Source organism: Sinocyclocheilus anshuiensis, unplaced genomic scaffold (assembly GCF_001515605.1).
Source record: "Sinocyclocheilus anshuiensis isolate Anshui unplaced genomic scaffold, SAMN03320099.WGS_v1.1 scaffold1170, whole genome shotgun sequence".
Classification (NCBI taxonomy): Eukaryota; Metazoa; Chordata; class Actinopteri; order Cypriniformes; family Cyprinidae; genus Sinocyclocheilus; species Sinocyclocheilus anshuiensis.
In genome coordinates, this window is record NW_015538055.1 from 1,826,341 (window position 1) to 1,843,544 (window position 17,204).

The 17,204-nt window shown below is 35.6% G+C and overlaps 2 protein-coding genes across 2 annotated transcripts in view; both read left to right on the plus strand.

Annotated features, from left to right (window-relative positions):
• The first annotated feature begins 688 nt into the window (after positions 1–688).
• On the plus strand, positions 689–11,359 carry LOC107682937 (FH2 domain-containing protein 1-like). Its single transcript, XM_016479050.1, has 12 exons — positions 689–854; positions 1,321–1,686; positions 3,534–3,595; positions 4,634–4,736; positions 4,928–5,013; positions 5,259–5,359; positions 6,591–6,661; positions 6,805–6,912; positions 7,013–7,083; positions 7,498–7,615; positions 7,826–7,990; positions 8,849–11,359. The coding sequence occupies exons 2-12, from the start codon at positions 1,360–1,362 to the stop codon at positions 9,923–9,925; spliced, it is 2,289 nt and encodes a 762-aa protein (XP_016334536.1). The 5' UTR covers positions 689–854; positions 1,321–1,359; the 3' UTR covers positions 9,926–11,359.
• Positions 11,360–12,872: 1,513 nt separating this feature from the next.
• LOC107683409 (tripartite motif-containing protein 3-like) overlaps positions 12,873–17,204 on the plus strand; it is a 28,218-nt gene continuing 23,886 nt past the window's right edge. The window contains exon 1 of the mRNA XM_016479466.1: positions 12,873–13,032. The gene's annotated coding sequence lies outside the window, so the exon portion shown is untranslated. The remainder of the gene's footprint in view (positions 13,033–17,204) is intronic.

Sequence of the window (17,204 nt, forward strand, 5' to 3'; positions counted from 1 at the left end):
AGCGTTCAGCAGCAGCGTCTACTAATAGCGAATCTTTAAGTTAAACTGCTTCAAGAACCTCGCAACTGTAATGTAGCTTTTCAGCTGCAAACTATTTTATTGATAAATTCGCGGGGCATCGCTGGCAAGAAGTTTCTGTTCGCGTCTCCGCGTGTGTCTGTACTGTGGGCATCTGTGAGAGACTGGGAGAAAGGAAGCATGATTTCCGTAACCTAGGCTACATAAAAAAGGTGGAAGACATGGACATCGTTTGTCATTTTTTACCCTATTGTTTGTTATATTGATTTGCTCAATGTCTTATGGGGTTTTGGTTCTTTTGTTGTAGATAGCCCATAGTATAACAAAAATATTAGATATCTCTTCATTGTGTTTGGACCCCCCTGGACGAGCGAACATAGGCACGTGCCTAGAATGCCTATGTGTAAATCTGGCCCTGGTTGGTTGTAGCACCTGATGGTTTTACAGGCTATGGTTTTACACTATAGGTTTGGCTCCGTAATTCAGGGTAAACCCATTATATTTTGCCCATTGAAATATTAACCTGTGTGAAACTGCGGTTAAATGTTAAACTGGGTGAATGCCCATTTACATGGTTCTTTCTGAAATGTGAACGGTGACACGGGGATTACATCTGAAACATGCGCTGACGAGTTCTGGGCGTGAGCTACAGGTAAGAGAGCAGATGATTGCAACATCACTCTTCCGCTGAACGGCTGGCTATGCAGTAACCAACAGTCCCGTGTGGCAGTAACGTGGAGCATGTTTTTCCCGTTTGGAGTATATAGCCAAAGTAATTTCGGATAGTGTCAGACAGTAGTTTCTTTTGGGGGACGTCTGGATACCTCTCAAAACGAGTAAGTTAATAATTTCTATGAATTAAAAATACAAAGCTACCAAGGTGTTACCATAAAATACAATGGACATGGACAATCAAGTCAAGGACTAGGTTACTGTAATAGTATACAGTACCATTTAAGTAGTAGGCCTATTGTATTGGTTTGGTAATCAAAATGTTTGTATATATGAGGGTACCAAACTATTACCAGCAATGAACTGTTTCATTGTGTTTCAACAGCAATGAAAAAAATATCTCAGTACCATTTTTTTTAAACCACAGTTCATTGCTGGTAATAGTTTGGTACCTTCATATACTGTATTTCACTATCATAGTTTTGTCAGTTGTGTATTCACCATTGCTTATTAGTTTCTTGGTTAACTTCCCTATCTACACTAATTCTTCCCTTTTCAGCTAAATGACAGCATATATTAACATAGAGACACAGTTTCCATATGGTTTCTTTTTCTGGCTTTTCTTTAAAGGGATGATGCAGCAGTATCTTTGCAAGTGACATCCAAATCATGATACCACCCCCGCCGCCGCCACCACCACCACCTAATGCCCCACCTCCCCCTCCTCCTCCACCCCCTGCCCTCTTCTCCGGTGGAAGCCTGTTTACCAGAGGGCCGACACGGGCCTCTAAAATGCGTAATTTTAATTGGGAGGCCATACCTCAGGACACTGTGCTTGGCAAACATAACATATGGACGGCTGAGAAGAACAGTGAGTTTGAGTTGGACACCAAAGGTATGGAAGAGCTATTCAGCCGCAATGACCAGAAACAGGTCCAGGTCACAAACCGCTGCAGTGTACGCCAGTCCCCGAGCCATGCCTCAGGACCGGAAATGGTGAGTTCAGGTAGAATGTGCCAGAAAATTTGTTTTGTACCTACAAGCTTACAGTAAATGGGTGTTTCCAGACTCACTTCATCAGAGAGATCTGCATATGCTTACATCAAGCTTGTCACTGGGGTCGGGTCAGTGACTGTCCCCAACAGTTTGTAATAGAAATTACTTTTAGTTAGTTGTAACCTCACTTAACTTCTGTTTATTTTAGGCTCTGTAATTGTTACTGTAGAAGTGATTATAGAGCTGAAGGTTATTCAAGCATCATATATTCTCATGCTGCATGCAGGAGGTGTCATAATTGCTAGTTTTGCATAAACCGTTTCTTTCTGGTCACTTATCTTTCACGTAGTGTACTATCAGAGTATTACTATCTAAAGCTACTTCTACCTGATCTAACCCTTTAATTTTGTCTTTTTGTACAACCCAATGGATTTAGGTTGATTTGGTGATGTTAAATTATATTTTGAACTTGAATAAAATGTTAATGTAACATTTAATATAAATTGTTTATATATATATATAAACTATTCTGTCATGACTGAATCAAACTGACTTCATTATACTGCATCCATAAAACTAATTTTGAATGCATAGATTAGATAAAATAATAATAATAAAGATAAAACTGATTAAGGAAACAATTGCATGTTATTACTTTTTATAGTGTAAATTATGCATGCTATTGTGGACCAATTACTATTTTTGTCATAATTTTACTCTTTGGTAAGTTTAATTAATTGCATAATAAATTCAGCAAAAGGTGGCTAGGTTATGACATTCTGTCAGAGAACATCTGTTTAAAAACTAGCTTAACTTTTGCCAAAGTCACATAATACAGAACTAATTGGTAACTAATATCAGATAGATAATGGAAAAAAGGGAAGTTTACTAAAAGGAAATTTAAAGGAACACTCCACTATTTTTGAAAATAGGCTCATTTTCCAACTCCCCTAGAGTTTTCATTTTCCGTCGGTCTTAGTACACGATATAACTACAGAAAAGTCAAGTTTTAAATAGGAAAAATATCGAAGCTCTGTGGTCATTTTTGAGCGAGATGCTAACGGTCTAATCAGATTCAGTGATCTATGCTAAGCTACAGCTAAAAGTGCTACCGCCAGACCCGGAGATTGGCTGAATGGATTCGAAAACGGTAAAACTCAACTGTTTAACTCTAGGGGAGTTGGAAAATGAGCCTATTTTCAAAAATAGTGGAGTGTTCCTTTAACAGTCTGATTTCAAATTGGGACTGGCGTGTTTTCCAGAAAAATCCCATGTGATTGTTTTTCAGCTAGTCTTTTAGAAAGATTTGACATTTTTTAGTGTTGTAATCATGATTTGTCATGCAATGGCCCACAGCCAGAAAAAAACATCCTAGTAACTATATTTGATGTAACTTTCTCTTGCAAATAATAAAAGACAATGCTGTGTCATTTATAGACGCCACTCGACTATGTTTGTCCTTTGATCTGAACTCTTTTTAAAGGTGGAGTGATTTCTTCTTTTCTGTAAGTGTTTACATAAGGTGGACTCCACTAATATTGAATAGCTTTCATTTCAAAAACACTGTGATGCAGAACATCTAATTTTACAACAGTTGAATCACATCATCACAACGTTCCGGTGATTATTCTTAATGCAAGAAATTAATAGGCAGGGTTGTTGTTGTTCATAAATCATAATTAGTTTTTCATAGTTCATAAATGATTAAACACATTAGGGTGGAGTAACTACTTGGTACAATCTGTTTACATGTTAATTATGTAATATACATAAAAAAACAATCAGTCTGAAAGCTGTCATTGTCAAACGTTGTCCATACAGTATAATGACATTTTTTCCCTTGCCAGGTGACCATCCTCAACTCCAAGAAGAACATGAACATTGGTATCTTCCTTAAGCAGTTCAAAAGGTGAGTGTATCACGAAAGAGTATTTAGAAAAGCTCTTCATTTCGTCAGCAGATGCTAGGGTGGAAACGCACAGTAGTCATACGATAGATTGCTCACATGTCTCTGCAAGCCAAATGAATTTTTTTCTGACAACATCAGACACCATTTCTACCAGAGTACAAGCATGAAGATAAGATGGGGTTTGCATTATTTACATCATCAGTGGTTCCCTTAATCATGCAGTGTTTCTCCTCAGATATTGATCAGCTGATTGTGACAGTTTAACTTTGACTTGTTAATGAATACATCAGTTTTTTAGTGCTAGAGCTTGTGATACCAGTTTGGTGTGCATGTGTATCTCTAAAAAAGCAAGATTGGGCTTGTCTAGCCACGGTATTTTTTTAGTCAGAACAAGGTGAAGTATGACGCAGTGTGGAAGTCCATATGTTGGCCACTTCCTCTATACCGTTCTTACGGATGTGTCATTTGTCATTTTTGAGTTTTACAATGTTATCAGGCTATTTAAAGATGAAGTGTGACTGTTCCACTAGCAGTGAAAGTATGAATTGATTTCATACAAGTTGCTCAGACATTCCCAACAGCTGCCATTGGTTGGACAAACAGGTAGTCCCGCCCCCAAACACATGCCACTTTTGCTGTGTTGGGCTGCTCAAACAAATGGAGCAATGTTGACACGCCATATAATAGCAGTGTTTACACTACTGGAAAATTAACCTTCAAATATCTTTGTTGTCACTGCACATTAAACTGGAATAGGAGAGAGTATTTTAAGAATTGTATTTTAAAATAAAATGATCATGTTTTATGCAGCTATTTCATTTTAATTACAAGCCTGAAAAAAAATTCATGTATGATGCATACAATTCCATTTTATTTTATTTTATCTGCCTTACATTTCATAAGGAAGACTGGGGTTTTATATAGCGATATTAGGAGGGATCCAATTCCATTTAATATCTGGAAAATCTGAGATTTTGTAACTCTTGAAATAGTCTGTGGAGGTCTCGATCTGTAATTCTACCACATCTTTCTCCATAGGTCAGTGAGTGGAATGATTGATGACATTATCAACTGTAGAGGAGAAAGATTTGGTACTGGGAAACTGAAGGAGTTGTGCAAACTACTGCCAGAGGATGGAGAGGTGGGTGTAATATATGGATCCGGGCCTTAGTTACACTTGTTGAGCAATTCCAAGGTTTTGATAGTGTGCCAATGGCATTTGAATAAACGTTTGTGTTTTATGCAGCACTTTCATTTGAATTTCAAAATGAACTTTCATTTGGTTTGAACTAAAATCTTACTGTTATGTATTGTGTTTCTTCATTTCATTAGGTGCGTCAGCTTCTTGATTTTAAAGGAGACTGTTCAACTCTGTCTGAGGCAGATCGGTTCATGGTACAACTTGTCAAAGTTCCTTGGTGGGTGTATACAGCCACACAAAGACAAACACACACTTACACAACTGTACACAGAGCGTCTTCGATAGAAAGTCATTTGCACAGTACTGTTCATGTTTTATCTCCACTGCCAGGCATTGATTATCAATACATTGCATGCATATGCATACATTGCAATACAATGCATTGGATTTGCAGGTCACTGAAAATTACTCTAAATGTAAGTGAACTTTATGATTTTATTTCTTTGTTTGTTCTTCCTCTAGCTATGAGGAACGGTTGAACAGTTTAGTACTCAAAGAGGAATTCTCACATTTTATGGATGAAGTGAATCACTCTGTTGCAGTCGTGACCTCTGCTGGACAAGGTAAGATTTAGATCCCTTTAAAGCCATCTTCTATTTCCTATAAGTCAATCTTCTTCCATTTTTTGAAGCAGGGAAGTCACACTTTGTTTCCTGTAATTGTTTATTATTTATATATATTTGTAATTTATAATTATTATATGTACTTAATAATAATAATGTTTTATATATATTGTGTATGTATGTATGTATGTATATATATATATATATATATATATATATATATGTGTGTGTGTGTGTGTGTATGGTTGTACATACACATATATGTAGTTGTTTTTTGCTGTTTGGCTTAGTGTTATGTTATAATCATTATTATACTCGTATACCTTTTGTTCTTTAACGTTTTGAATTGCTTTTAGCTTTATTTTTTGTTTTTCATTTAAATGTTACGTTTTTAAATTTTGTTGTATGCATTTGTCATTTTTATTTAATTTCTTTACTTTTAAAATGTGTATAAGTAGTATTTATATAGTTTTAGCTTTTAGTTTTGGATCTGTTTTTAGTTGTTTTAATACTACAATTGATTGCTTCTGTTGTCCTCATTTGTAAGTCGCTTTGGATAAAAGCGTCTGCTAAATGACTAAATAAATAAAATAAATAAAAATATATATGAAAAACATTAACATTTTTAAATTAATTATCTAATTAATTGCAAATTAATAACACATCTAATTTGGCTCAGAAATTTCCCCAAAATAAATTTAAAAAGTAGCTTAAGAAACTTCTGTTTTTAGCTAATATGGATTTTCATTTTCAGATTTTTTATTAATATGGGAATATTTGTGAATCTTTTATCATTTAATGTATCATTAATGAAATGATACTTTAAATAAGAAACTAAAACTGGCAGTAGGTGGCGGTAAATGTCTTAACGAAAAAGTCATTGAGTAAATTACCTCGGGTGCGTTAATTGCGTAAAAAAAATTTAATCTCATTATTTTTCATAACTAATTAATTAGACTAACACGTTAAATCGACAGCCCTAATATATATATATATATATATATATATATATATATATCACCTATAAAAGCACTGTCATACTGAATGTTCATCCTATTTATGTAATTCCTTAGAGCATGACTAAGTTTATAGGTTTGATTCCCCGGAAATATAAAAATGTCCAAAAACATGGTATAGTACCATAGTGCTTTGTTTATTAGTGCAACTACATGCCTGTGACTATGTTTGATTTATTTTATTTCACCTGACCCATGTATGAAACTATTTCCAGAGCTGTTGGAATGTGCTGATCTACATTCAGTCATTCGGTTGGTCTTGAAGACAGGGAACTACATGAACTCTGTGAGTATAATCATGCCACTGTATCTAGTTACGCTTGTTAACAATGAGCAAAGTCGGTCAACCTCAAAACAGCATAATGTGCTGCACTTGTGCGTGTTTACATTGTCATGAGATCCTAATCGTTCTGTCCTCTTTTCCACCAGGGAGGGTACGCTGGCAGCGCAGTGGGTTTCCGGATACCATCTCTTCTCAAACTAGCAGATACCAAAGCCAACAAGCCTGGAATGAACCTCATGCACTATGTTGCGATGGTAGCTATGATGTTTAATATTATACTGTGGTGCCAGAGCCACGTAAGACACACAGCTTTATTTCCATTTTAATTATTTTCGCATGTGCCTGATACCACAGCAAGCTCAGAAGATTGATGCATCGCTGCTGAGGTTCCCAGAGCAACTACAGCACATTGGAGATGCAGCAAGGTAGGCCACACATTGCTGTCTGAAAAATGTGGCACTTCCCTGTAATTATTTTATGTGATTAATTTAACTGTAGCTGAATATAAACACACACACACACATTACAAAAATCTGGTGATGAAGTTTCAACAATAAAAGCAGCATTTTAACCAGTGTTATTTTAGTATGCTTAATATACTATTATAGTATTTATGAATATTTTGAAAAGCTTTTAATTTTCAGTTTAATTTAAGTTTTAGTAATTTTGTCTTTATCTTTAAAGAGAACTACAACTAACTTACAACTAACTTTTAACTGTTAGTTGCCAAAACAACATTTCTAATTTTCGTTGAAGTTCAAGTTTTGCATTTAATATTTATAGTTTTGGTTTCAGCTTTATTACAATTTTAAAAAAATTGTCTGTCTTCCACAATACAGGATCCATAAGCAGGAAATCGAATCTGATTTCCAAAAAGAAGTGAGTAAAGTCCAGGTGGCAAAGCAGAATGCTAGTAAACAGCCAGATCTGGAAGAACAGATGAGAGATTTTCTGCAGGTGAGGCCTCAAGACCTATTTAGTTTATCACTGAATATGCAAGTTCTTTTTGTCTGAAGTCTCTAGGTATGGTAACACACTATTGAGTCTTTTGACTGTTGATGTGCTGACACATCGACATCAGAACATTTCCCTGACTGCATGAAATGTTTTTGTTAAATAAGAAGTCAGAAGAGTTTTACAATTGATCTTTTCTTTGTTCTTTTTTAGAATGCAGACACCAGGTTAACGGAGACTGAGGCAGCGTTCAAAAACCTTTCTGCTGTGTGTGATTCGGTGGCGGAGTATTTCTGTGAGGATCCCACTCAATTCAAACTAGAGGAGTGTTGCTCCATTTTCTACTCTTTCTGTGAGAAGTTCAAACGAGCAGTTCAGGTAATTGCACCTTCTAAAGAAGCATTTTTTTTTTTACGACTAAAGAAATCAATAGTACTTTTGACAAAAATGTTTGAAATGATGTGCAGATACGACAGTTTAAACCTGGAAAGGTTTTAGGATTTTGAAAAATTTCAAACAAAGAAGTTGTTCCATAAAATGAAAAGCAAATACAATATACACTACACTAATTTTGGGGTCAGTGAGATTTTTATTAAGAAAGTTATTATTTAGAAATTAATACTTTTATTCAGCAAGGACACATTAAATTGATCAAAAGTGACAGTAAAGACTTTATAATGTTAAAATGAATTTCTTCACAGTTTGCACGAAAATATTAAGCAGCACAACATTTTCCACATTGATAATAATAATGAGAAATGTTTCTTGATCACCAAATCAGCATATAATTTTTTTTTTTTTAATTGTAATCATTTTTCATAATATTACTGTCTTACTCTATTTTAGATCAAATAAATGCAGTCTTGGTGAGCATAAAAGAGACTTCTTTCAAAAACATAAAAAAATCTTACAGACCCCAAACTTTTAAACAGTAGTGTAGCTTTTGTATGACGCTGCATACAAAAGAATATTTGTGCATATGTGCACCTATAACGTCTTTACATTAGGTAATAATAAATAGTAAATATTTATATTAAATATTTGAATAATAAATGTTTTTTGTTATTTATATTTTAGATTACTTTTATGTTTTTTGTTTAGATTATTATTATTAATTTTTTAAAATTGTTTAGATATTGTCACTTAAAAAAACATTTCATGTTTTTAGTAATGGCTTCCACAGACGTAATGATACAGTATGACCTTATGCCTGTGTCATTTCTCTTCTCCATATAGGAGAATCTTGAACGAGAAATGGTCGAGGTGAAGCGCAGACAGCGAGAGCGTACTCAGATTGCAGCCAAGCGACGTTCCACCGCCACCTGCTCCTCACGAGACAAAGACGTGGAAGGAGTTGCACTGGAGTCCATCCTACAGAGGTTTAACAGTCGCCAATCCCACCGTAGAGCCGGCACCGGTTCACCCACACGGGGAAATCTTACTGAGACCACCATGCCAGAGAAACGCCCCGCTGACAACAGAGAGGTAAAGAGAGACAGCTGGATCAAAAGGGCCATGCAATCCCCCTTGATCAAGGACAGCACTGATAAGGATGAGATGCCCAAGCACCCAGAGATCACAATCTCAAGCCCGGTGCAGGAAAGTGCTGATTCCTCAATCAATCAACGTGTCTCTGTATTCACGGTGGAGGAGGAGGAAGATGTCCAGATAGAGAAAGAGGTGCAAAATATGAGAGAGGTGTCACGGAAAGTTTTACAATACCAGTCCAGTCGAAGTAGCATTTCATCCGGTGAGACCCTGTCACCGATCCTGTCTCCCAGGCAGACGTTCTTCCAGGAAGACAGAAGACAGCTGCTGATTTTGACCATAGAAGAAAACACCTCTAAATCCAGCTCTCTGCTGCAGAACGGCCAGATTATCAATCGCCGGCACACAATCGCACTTCCCGAGGCCAGTTGTGAAACTACCAGCCAAGAGGATCTATTCGTGCCTAGTAATCTAAACTCATCTCCAGCCCCCTCTATAGGTATTATTGGAAAAGGGAAATCTGTGGAATGCGGTATGATTGCCACACTACAAAACTCTACAGAGACTGTTAAAGATTCAGAAACCAAGCCACTTAATTCTCAAGAGGAATCACAATCTGTTGACTCATCACAATCACAATCAGCCGAGCCAGAGGTGAAGACAGAAGAGACAGAGCCTAGCTTGAAGTTTAGTACTGGGAAGAGAAATAGCCAAACAATATCATTTAAAAGCACTAAAGAGGGCTTCAGCTTTATGTCTTTATTTAAGCGTTGGCGTGAAAAAGACAAATCAAATGAGCTTGATTCTGACAGTGTGGACCCATGACCTTAAAACAAAAACATGTTTTCTGTTTATTCAGGCATTCATGCCAGGTGTTGTGCTGCGTTTATGGAAAACAAGCTTGGTGCTTTGTCACTGTTTGCTTGTTAAAACAGTGAATGGACATTTATTTCCATGTCTACTATAAAAGGAGAAAAAAATAATGCACATGCAATTACACAGCATCCTAAAAACATAATGAATTCAAAAATCTTGTTGAGATCAGTTGAAAACGAGACATTTTACCTGCAGTGCTCTTTATTCAACACAAGGGGGCAGTACACGACATTTTCCCATGATGATCCAGCTTCTGTATCTGCAAAAATGAACCAAGACTCAAGAGTAATTATCCTCAGTTTAGATTATATACTGACCAATCAAAATAGCTGGTAAACCTGGTTGTTATTCAACACATAAAACCACAAATTGTAACACAAATATTTTTTCTTTGAAAATAAGTGTACTCTTTGAGTACACAGTCAGAGTGTATTGTCTGATGAATAATTTAAAGTTTTATTATTAGTAGTAGTTTTATTCTATTGACCTGATAGCTTAGCTCATACCACATCATGTTTCTGAAAATTGTCTCTGAATGATCATTGCAGTCTGAAATTCTCCTTCTTTTGACAGACCAGTCCACAGATCAAAGCACTCGCCTATACATGATGAAATAGAGAGTTTCATGTAATTTGTGGTTTTCAATGCTCTAAAAATGAAAGAAAGTCTTTTATTTGAGTCATTGCTGGTAAAACCTCTGCATTTGATTTTCAATATAAGATTTTAAAAAAATGTAGAGACCATGTTCCAGTTAGGAGTCAATCATACACTAAAATGCTTAAGTGCATTTTTACATGGGTTTTATTTTCCCTGTTTTTAGGCCAGCTATATTTATCTGTGTCTGTGTGTGTGTGTGTGTGTGTGTGTGTGTTGTAGATGTGACCACAACAAGATGCTTGTTGACGCAGTTATTCATGGTCGTAAATGTTTTTGTCTGCTGAGCTTACTAATGAGAAGAACATTGAGGCTTAGTTAGGGAGAACAGATAATGGCATAGGGTCCCCATAGGTCTGCATTAGGTGGTCTTCTAGACAGCCTGAGACTCTGTGGGGGTGGAGTTTTGGGGGAGGGGGTGTTTGGCTGATGTGTGAGTGAATCATCATCAGTCTCAAAGAACTGAGAATAAAGGGTCAAGCGCTGATTGAATGTCATAACATGCTATGGTTATAGTCCAATTGATCCTGAAAATGGCTCTTTGGAATGTATAGGACAGGTTTTGGTGGCTTTAAAATAAGCCTAGGAACTGTGTAATATGTATGATTTCATGCTGTTACAGTACATTTCTAAATGCTGTTTATTTCAGATGCTTGAATTGTTTAGAGATTTCTTTTTCATTTCTTTAAATACATATGAATAAACAATTTGTAAATTTAATAACAGAAATGTTGGAATGATAGGTCTTTATTTCAATACAAAAACACAAAATTATTAAATTATTATTATTATAAAAAACTGAAGTTTGATTATCCAAAATGTAATAGTATAATATAAATACAAATATAAATATGTTAAATATGACATTATTTCATTTGTTTAGTTATTATTATTATATTATTATTATTATTATATAAAACAAAATTAGCATTACCAGTATTTATTATATTGGTTGGAATTATAATAGAAAATAGAAAATAAATAATATTCTCATTTTCATCACTCAGTTGCAGTTTGTCGATGTGAATAGATGTTAAATATGTCATTTTTTGAAGTTATTATTATTATAAAACATGTATTTTACACAATATTTAATATAAAGTATAATGTAAAAAATCAGCTGACATTATTATTTTTTTATTTGTTTTTGGTAGAGCACACCATATAATGCACATGATAAGCAAATATGTAATAATGTTCAGTCTATGTCTTAATGTACCGTCTGCTGACGTGGCTCGGGAGATGGTCTGCCTCATGCCATCTGGCTGCCTTAGGCTGGATGCAGTCTCCATAGCAACCACCACCTTCATAATGAAAGCCCAAGACTTCAGTCTTACAACAAAGCCCAGCCCTTGGATTGCAGCCTCATAACCCCACCCACACAGCCTTACTTTCACTTATATCATCTACGGCCATATATATATATATATATATATATATATATATACACACACACACATTGTTGCCAGAATTGGGTTTAAGAAAAATTTTGCCATCTTGAGACATCTTTCTAGGGTGTGTCCTACTACGATGTCTCCTCCCTTTGGAATTAATTAGTTTTGTAATATGATTGCAATTCTCTTGCAGTTTTTTTGTTTTCTTTTCTTTTTTCACCAAAACATTTGTAGATAAAGACTGAAATTCAACCAGTCATAAGATGCAGCTATTCAGGAATCTCTTTTCCTCAATAGCTGTTACAGTGCATCACAGTGGCCTTTCGTTCGTGGACGAATCGCTGTTTTTTAATGACTCTTTCCAGTGAACGAAACGAGTCATTTTTTTGAATGAGTCAAGTCGCTCCATTTAAAGCGCATGACTTACTTTTCTATGTCTTGTCTTTTTAAAGCTTGATAAAAGTGAAGCCCAGCAATTAGAGAACTATATATATATATAGTTCATCCAATATATATATTAGGGCTGGGAAAATAAATCGATGCATTTATAGAAGCATTTTTTTACGAATTGGTTGGGTGATTGATAACACATAAAACAATTGTTGTTTACACATACAGGCATTTACCGTTGTATCCTTCAGAAAGTAAACAAATCAGATTCAAAAGATTCAAGTCACTGGGATGAACCAAAAGCCCCACAACCAGTGAATCACTCCTTTTCAGATATACGTTTTAAATAATTACATATTCCAAAATACTAACTCCTATTGGCTATCGTAGCTCCTCCTATTCCGGTGCTGACCAATGAACGAACATCTTTTGCATTCGCACACGCCCACAAGCTCAGTTCACTGTCCCCTCCTTACCGACTCTCCCATTCGGAGAAAAGGACTGCAGTTTTTCATGAAAAAAACGTAAAAACTGGATTATTTATCGGACATTGACAATGAAAAACGCTTTCTCCCGTTATTCATGCTGACTCTTCTGTAAATCCGGCCCAGATTTCACGTGAGTGCACTAGTTTCTTACCGTCGCCTCTAGACTCGTTTTGTCATTGCGGTGAATGCGTCGACACATATGTTGAATAATTCATTGACATTTGTACAGGACAGACATCTCCTTGGCTTGACGGCTGAAATCAACCCCTGTTCTTTGTAAACGTTACCCACGGGATTTTACAGTGTTCCAAATGTCCACCATCTCCGAGGATGTGAGGAAGTCTTAAAATATCTGCAGGATGTAGATTCCCCTGTATGTCATGGGGCTGTGCTTTAGGTCAACGAATTTGACAGTATCTGTGATTGTCTTCATGTTCCATTGTTTCACTCTGCATGCTGAATGAATGTCATGCCATCACATATTATATGCACTTTTTTCTATAGCTGTTAGTGTTCTTAGGCTGTGACCACTCCTACATAGATATCTTTTGTCTCTAGAAGTACATCTTTGTAAAGTTCATGTAAGGCCTGCTGATGAATCATCAAAATTAGGTGCTTTATCTGACTTGTGTGATGCATATTGTTAATGACACTGCATGTCTGTAGTAGAGACATTTTTTTCAAATTATTATTTGATACTGATTATTTTAGCTTTAAGTGCCCCATAACCGATTCTTGTTTTTAATTATGATCTATTTCTGATTTTTGGCACAGTAAAAACCAAATAATCACTTGACAACAGCAAACACACATTATGCATTTTATTTAAATGATAATAAGGAGAACATTCTAAAGAATATATAAATATATGATATATATCCTTTATGATATATAAAGGAGAACATATATATCCTTTATGATATATAAAGGAGAACATATATATATATTAGTATGTATACATGTGTGTGTACACTGTAATCTATCTATACGGATATATAGAAGTCAAAATTATCAACCGCTTTCTAGTATTTAGTACAGTTTACTACAGATGCTTTTGAGAAATAAGGTGCAGTCTTACTGTACATCCAAATTGCCCTTGTTCTCTACAACATTTATTCCATCAAAAGTCTGTCTCAAATGGCTTTTACAGTTTTTTTCAGGCAATTACCTCCATCATGCACCATTGCTCATGGATATTGTGAATTTCACTACAGAAGTGGGCAAAATTTAAGCCCTTTTAGTGTTCCATACATTAGTTGTTTTACTATTTTTGCAGTTTGCCAAAGCAAGTAAAAGACATGTTAAATATTTAATTTGGTGTAAATTCAGCGCAAGACTAATTGGGGTGGTTTTAAAAATGACAGGTTTGTTTGTTAGTGACAAAGGCAGTATAATTATAATGAACAGGTTGCCATGTTGTGTTAATACATGCAGCGATTAAAATTATATTTAATGTATATATATCATCTTTCAGTGGTCAATCATATTGATTTGTAGTCCAGATACTGAAAGACAGACTACACAATCATCAGGCAAGTGTGGCAATGAATGGGTTTGCCACAGTAATGATACAATAAGTCCATTCAGTTCCTAAGGAGCTACTAGTTTAATGTTAAACCACATGAAGAGAATAACCCCTTTTCCATTACGCTTGTTTTGTGTCCTCTTTTGCTACCAAAACAATTCAATTCAAGTTTATTTGTACAACTTTTCACGATACAAATCATTGCAAAGCAACTTTACAGCAAATTAAGTTTCTACAATATTTAGTGGTAGCTTATCAGTGGTGACTGTCAGTCAATGTACATATGGCAGAAATGTACGGAAAAATCAATTAAAGACGTAATCAAACAGACGATGAATACTATTAACAGCAATTATTATATGATGCAATCAAACTTATAGCAAAATGTGGTAGTTCTGTATGTTGTTTCAGGGTTGGCATCATCTGAGGTCCTATGAGAGGTTAGCATCATCTCTTCTCAGGTGTTCTGGATCCAGACTGAAGCTTGTGTAAATCCTAGAAACAGAGAAACAAATAGAGACATAATTAGTGTAGGTGCTGTTCCAACCAAGCAAAATGTATTTGTTTAACCCAAACTAAAGAATAATGATGTGCATTTGATCAGATATAACTGCAGTACAACTGTCCTATAGTTGTAAAGCGCTGCAGTTTATCTTTTGGTGCGATGAATGAAGCTGAAGTATTATACGCTGTAGAATCTACATTTGTTATTGTATTTCTGATGTTATCTATTTTATCAGTGAAGAAATTCATAAAGTCATTACTATTAAACTGTGAGGGAATATTTAGATCGGGTGGCGTCTGGTTATTTGTTAATCTAGCCACTGTGCTAAATAAAAATCTTGGATTGTTTTGGTTATTTTCCCTGAGTTTGTGGATATGCTCGACCCTGGCAGCTTTTAGAGCCTGTCTATAGCTGGACATACTGTTTTTCCACGCAATTCTAAAAACTTCCAAGTTAGTTGGAACACCTATATAAAGTTGGAATCTGCTAAAATAAAGTAGCGACAGTAGTCTTAAGAAAGTTTCACTGGCCCGTCTGCTCAATATAGCAGCTGTTGCCTGCTTTGGCACAGAAAATGCTCAGCTGTTCTTTTCACAGTGTCTTCATCTGTTTGAGAAGAAGGATGAAAGTGTAGTCTTTACATCAGCAGTTCCACATTTCCCCCAGCTACAGATTATGCATTATCTAACTGCATTATCACTGACATGTAGAAATGTTTTGCTGCAGTGGTGTGAGAATCTGCTTTAGCTCTGAGTAGGATGTTAATGCATATTCAGTGATCTTTTGTTGTTTGCTTTATAAATGCTGTTCAATTCTGAGCCTAACTGGTTGGATAGCGAGATGCTGTGCTATAAGTAGACTTATACCCCCATATGTGATGAAGATAACATGTTACTGGTGTTGAACGTGATGATTGCAACAAAATGAAATCAGCCGATGTTGATGGTGCTTTTTATCCAACAAGGAGAATAGCTGTGGAGAGGTCAATATTCAGCTTGTCATGTCATGTTTAGTTTCTGTACAGGGTTTGGTGAAGGTTCGTGCTGGAAAGATGCTGTAGGTTGATGTTAAGCAAAGCAGACAGACTGACAGCAGCCTGTTCCAGGTGAATCGATGTGCGGGAATCACGTCTTCGTGTGAGTGACAGTTTACTCTGCAGTCCTGCCATTGAGTTGACGGGGCTGGGCGGCGCCTGGTGGTCTGGAATATTTTGACCTTGCAGAAATGTGCAGTTTGTGTATTTGTGTGTGTGTGTGTGTGTGTGTGTGTGTGTGTGCGCAGAAGAATTTAACTTGTTACACACAAGTGCACTCATGCATCACAATGAATCCAGTCATGCTGACTAGATTTGTCTAGGTAGTGTGAGATTGATTTTATTGGATGTGTTGGATCTCACTTCTTTCTTTCTGTCCCTCTTAACCTGTGCAGTCAAAGTAATGAAACATTTAAATAAGACTTTTTTTGGGTCATTAAAGTACTTTTCAGATTGATTAGTATTGTTTTTACAACTGACTATTTTTTCATTACTGTTTAATTTTTGAGAGCATAAGAACTAAATAATCATTGGACTACAAAAATAAAAACCACTTAACCACAAATTAGAACATGCAATATATTATGCATATATATTTTTGTTGTGTACTGTTAAGCTTCAAATGCATTGTTTCTCACTTGAGTATAAATGTAAGTGTAAATGTAAAATACATAATTTAAGTGTAAATATCAGTAAACATAAAAATAAAAAAATGACAGTTGCCACATTTAATGAATTATGCAGTATCCTATTATGCCCGATTTAGTTGAAAAGTGTAAATATCAGTAATAATTTATTAAAGGGGTCATATGATGCGATTTCAATTTTTCCTTTCTCTTTGGAGTGTTACGAGCTCTTGGTGCATAAAGAAGATCTGTAAAGTTGCAAAGACTAAAGTCTCAAATCCAAAGAGGTATTCTTTATAAAAGTTAAGAGTCAGCCACACCTACCTAAAACGGCTCGTTCTAACACGCCCCCCACATGTCTACGTCACTGTGTGGGAAGATTTGCATAACGCCGCCCAAATGTTCACGCAAAAAAAGAAGGCGTAACTTTTATTATTGCCGTTGCCGCCGCTGCCATTTTGTGGAGGGGGCATAGAAGAGCAACAATAATGTACATTATGTGGAAAATAATGTGTTTTTTGAAACTTAAACCGCGTAAACAACATTGCATTACACCAAATACACAAAATAATGTTATTTTTAGCAACATCATATGACCCCTTTAATTAAAATT

What these genes read in the sequence shown, in the direction of transcription:
- LOC107682937 (XM_016479050.1), top strand. Translation starts at nt 1,360, where the DNA reads ATGATACCACCCCCGCCGCCGCCACCACCACCACCTAATGCCCCACCT. An exon ending in TACTGCCAGAGGATGGAGAG is followed by an intron (nt 4,737 to 4,927) that starts GTGGGTGTAATA and finishes TCATTTCATTAG; the next exon opens with GTGCGTCAGCTTCTTGATTT. An exon ending in CAACTTGTCAAAGTTCCTTG is followed by an intron (nt 5,014 to 5,258) that starts GTGGGTGTATAC and finishes TTCTTCCTCTAG; the next exon opens with CTATGAGGAACGGTTGAACA.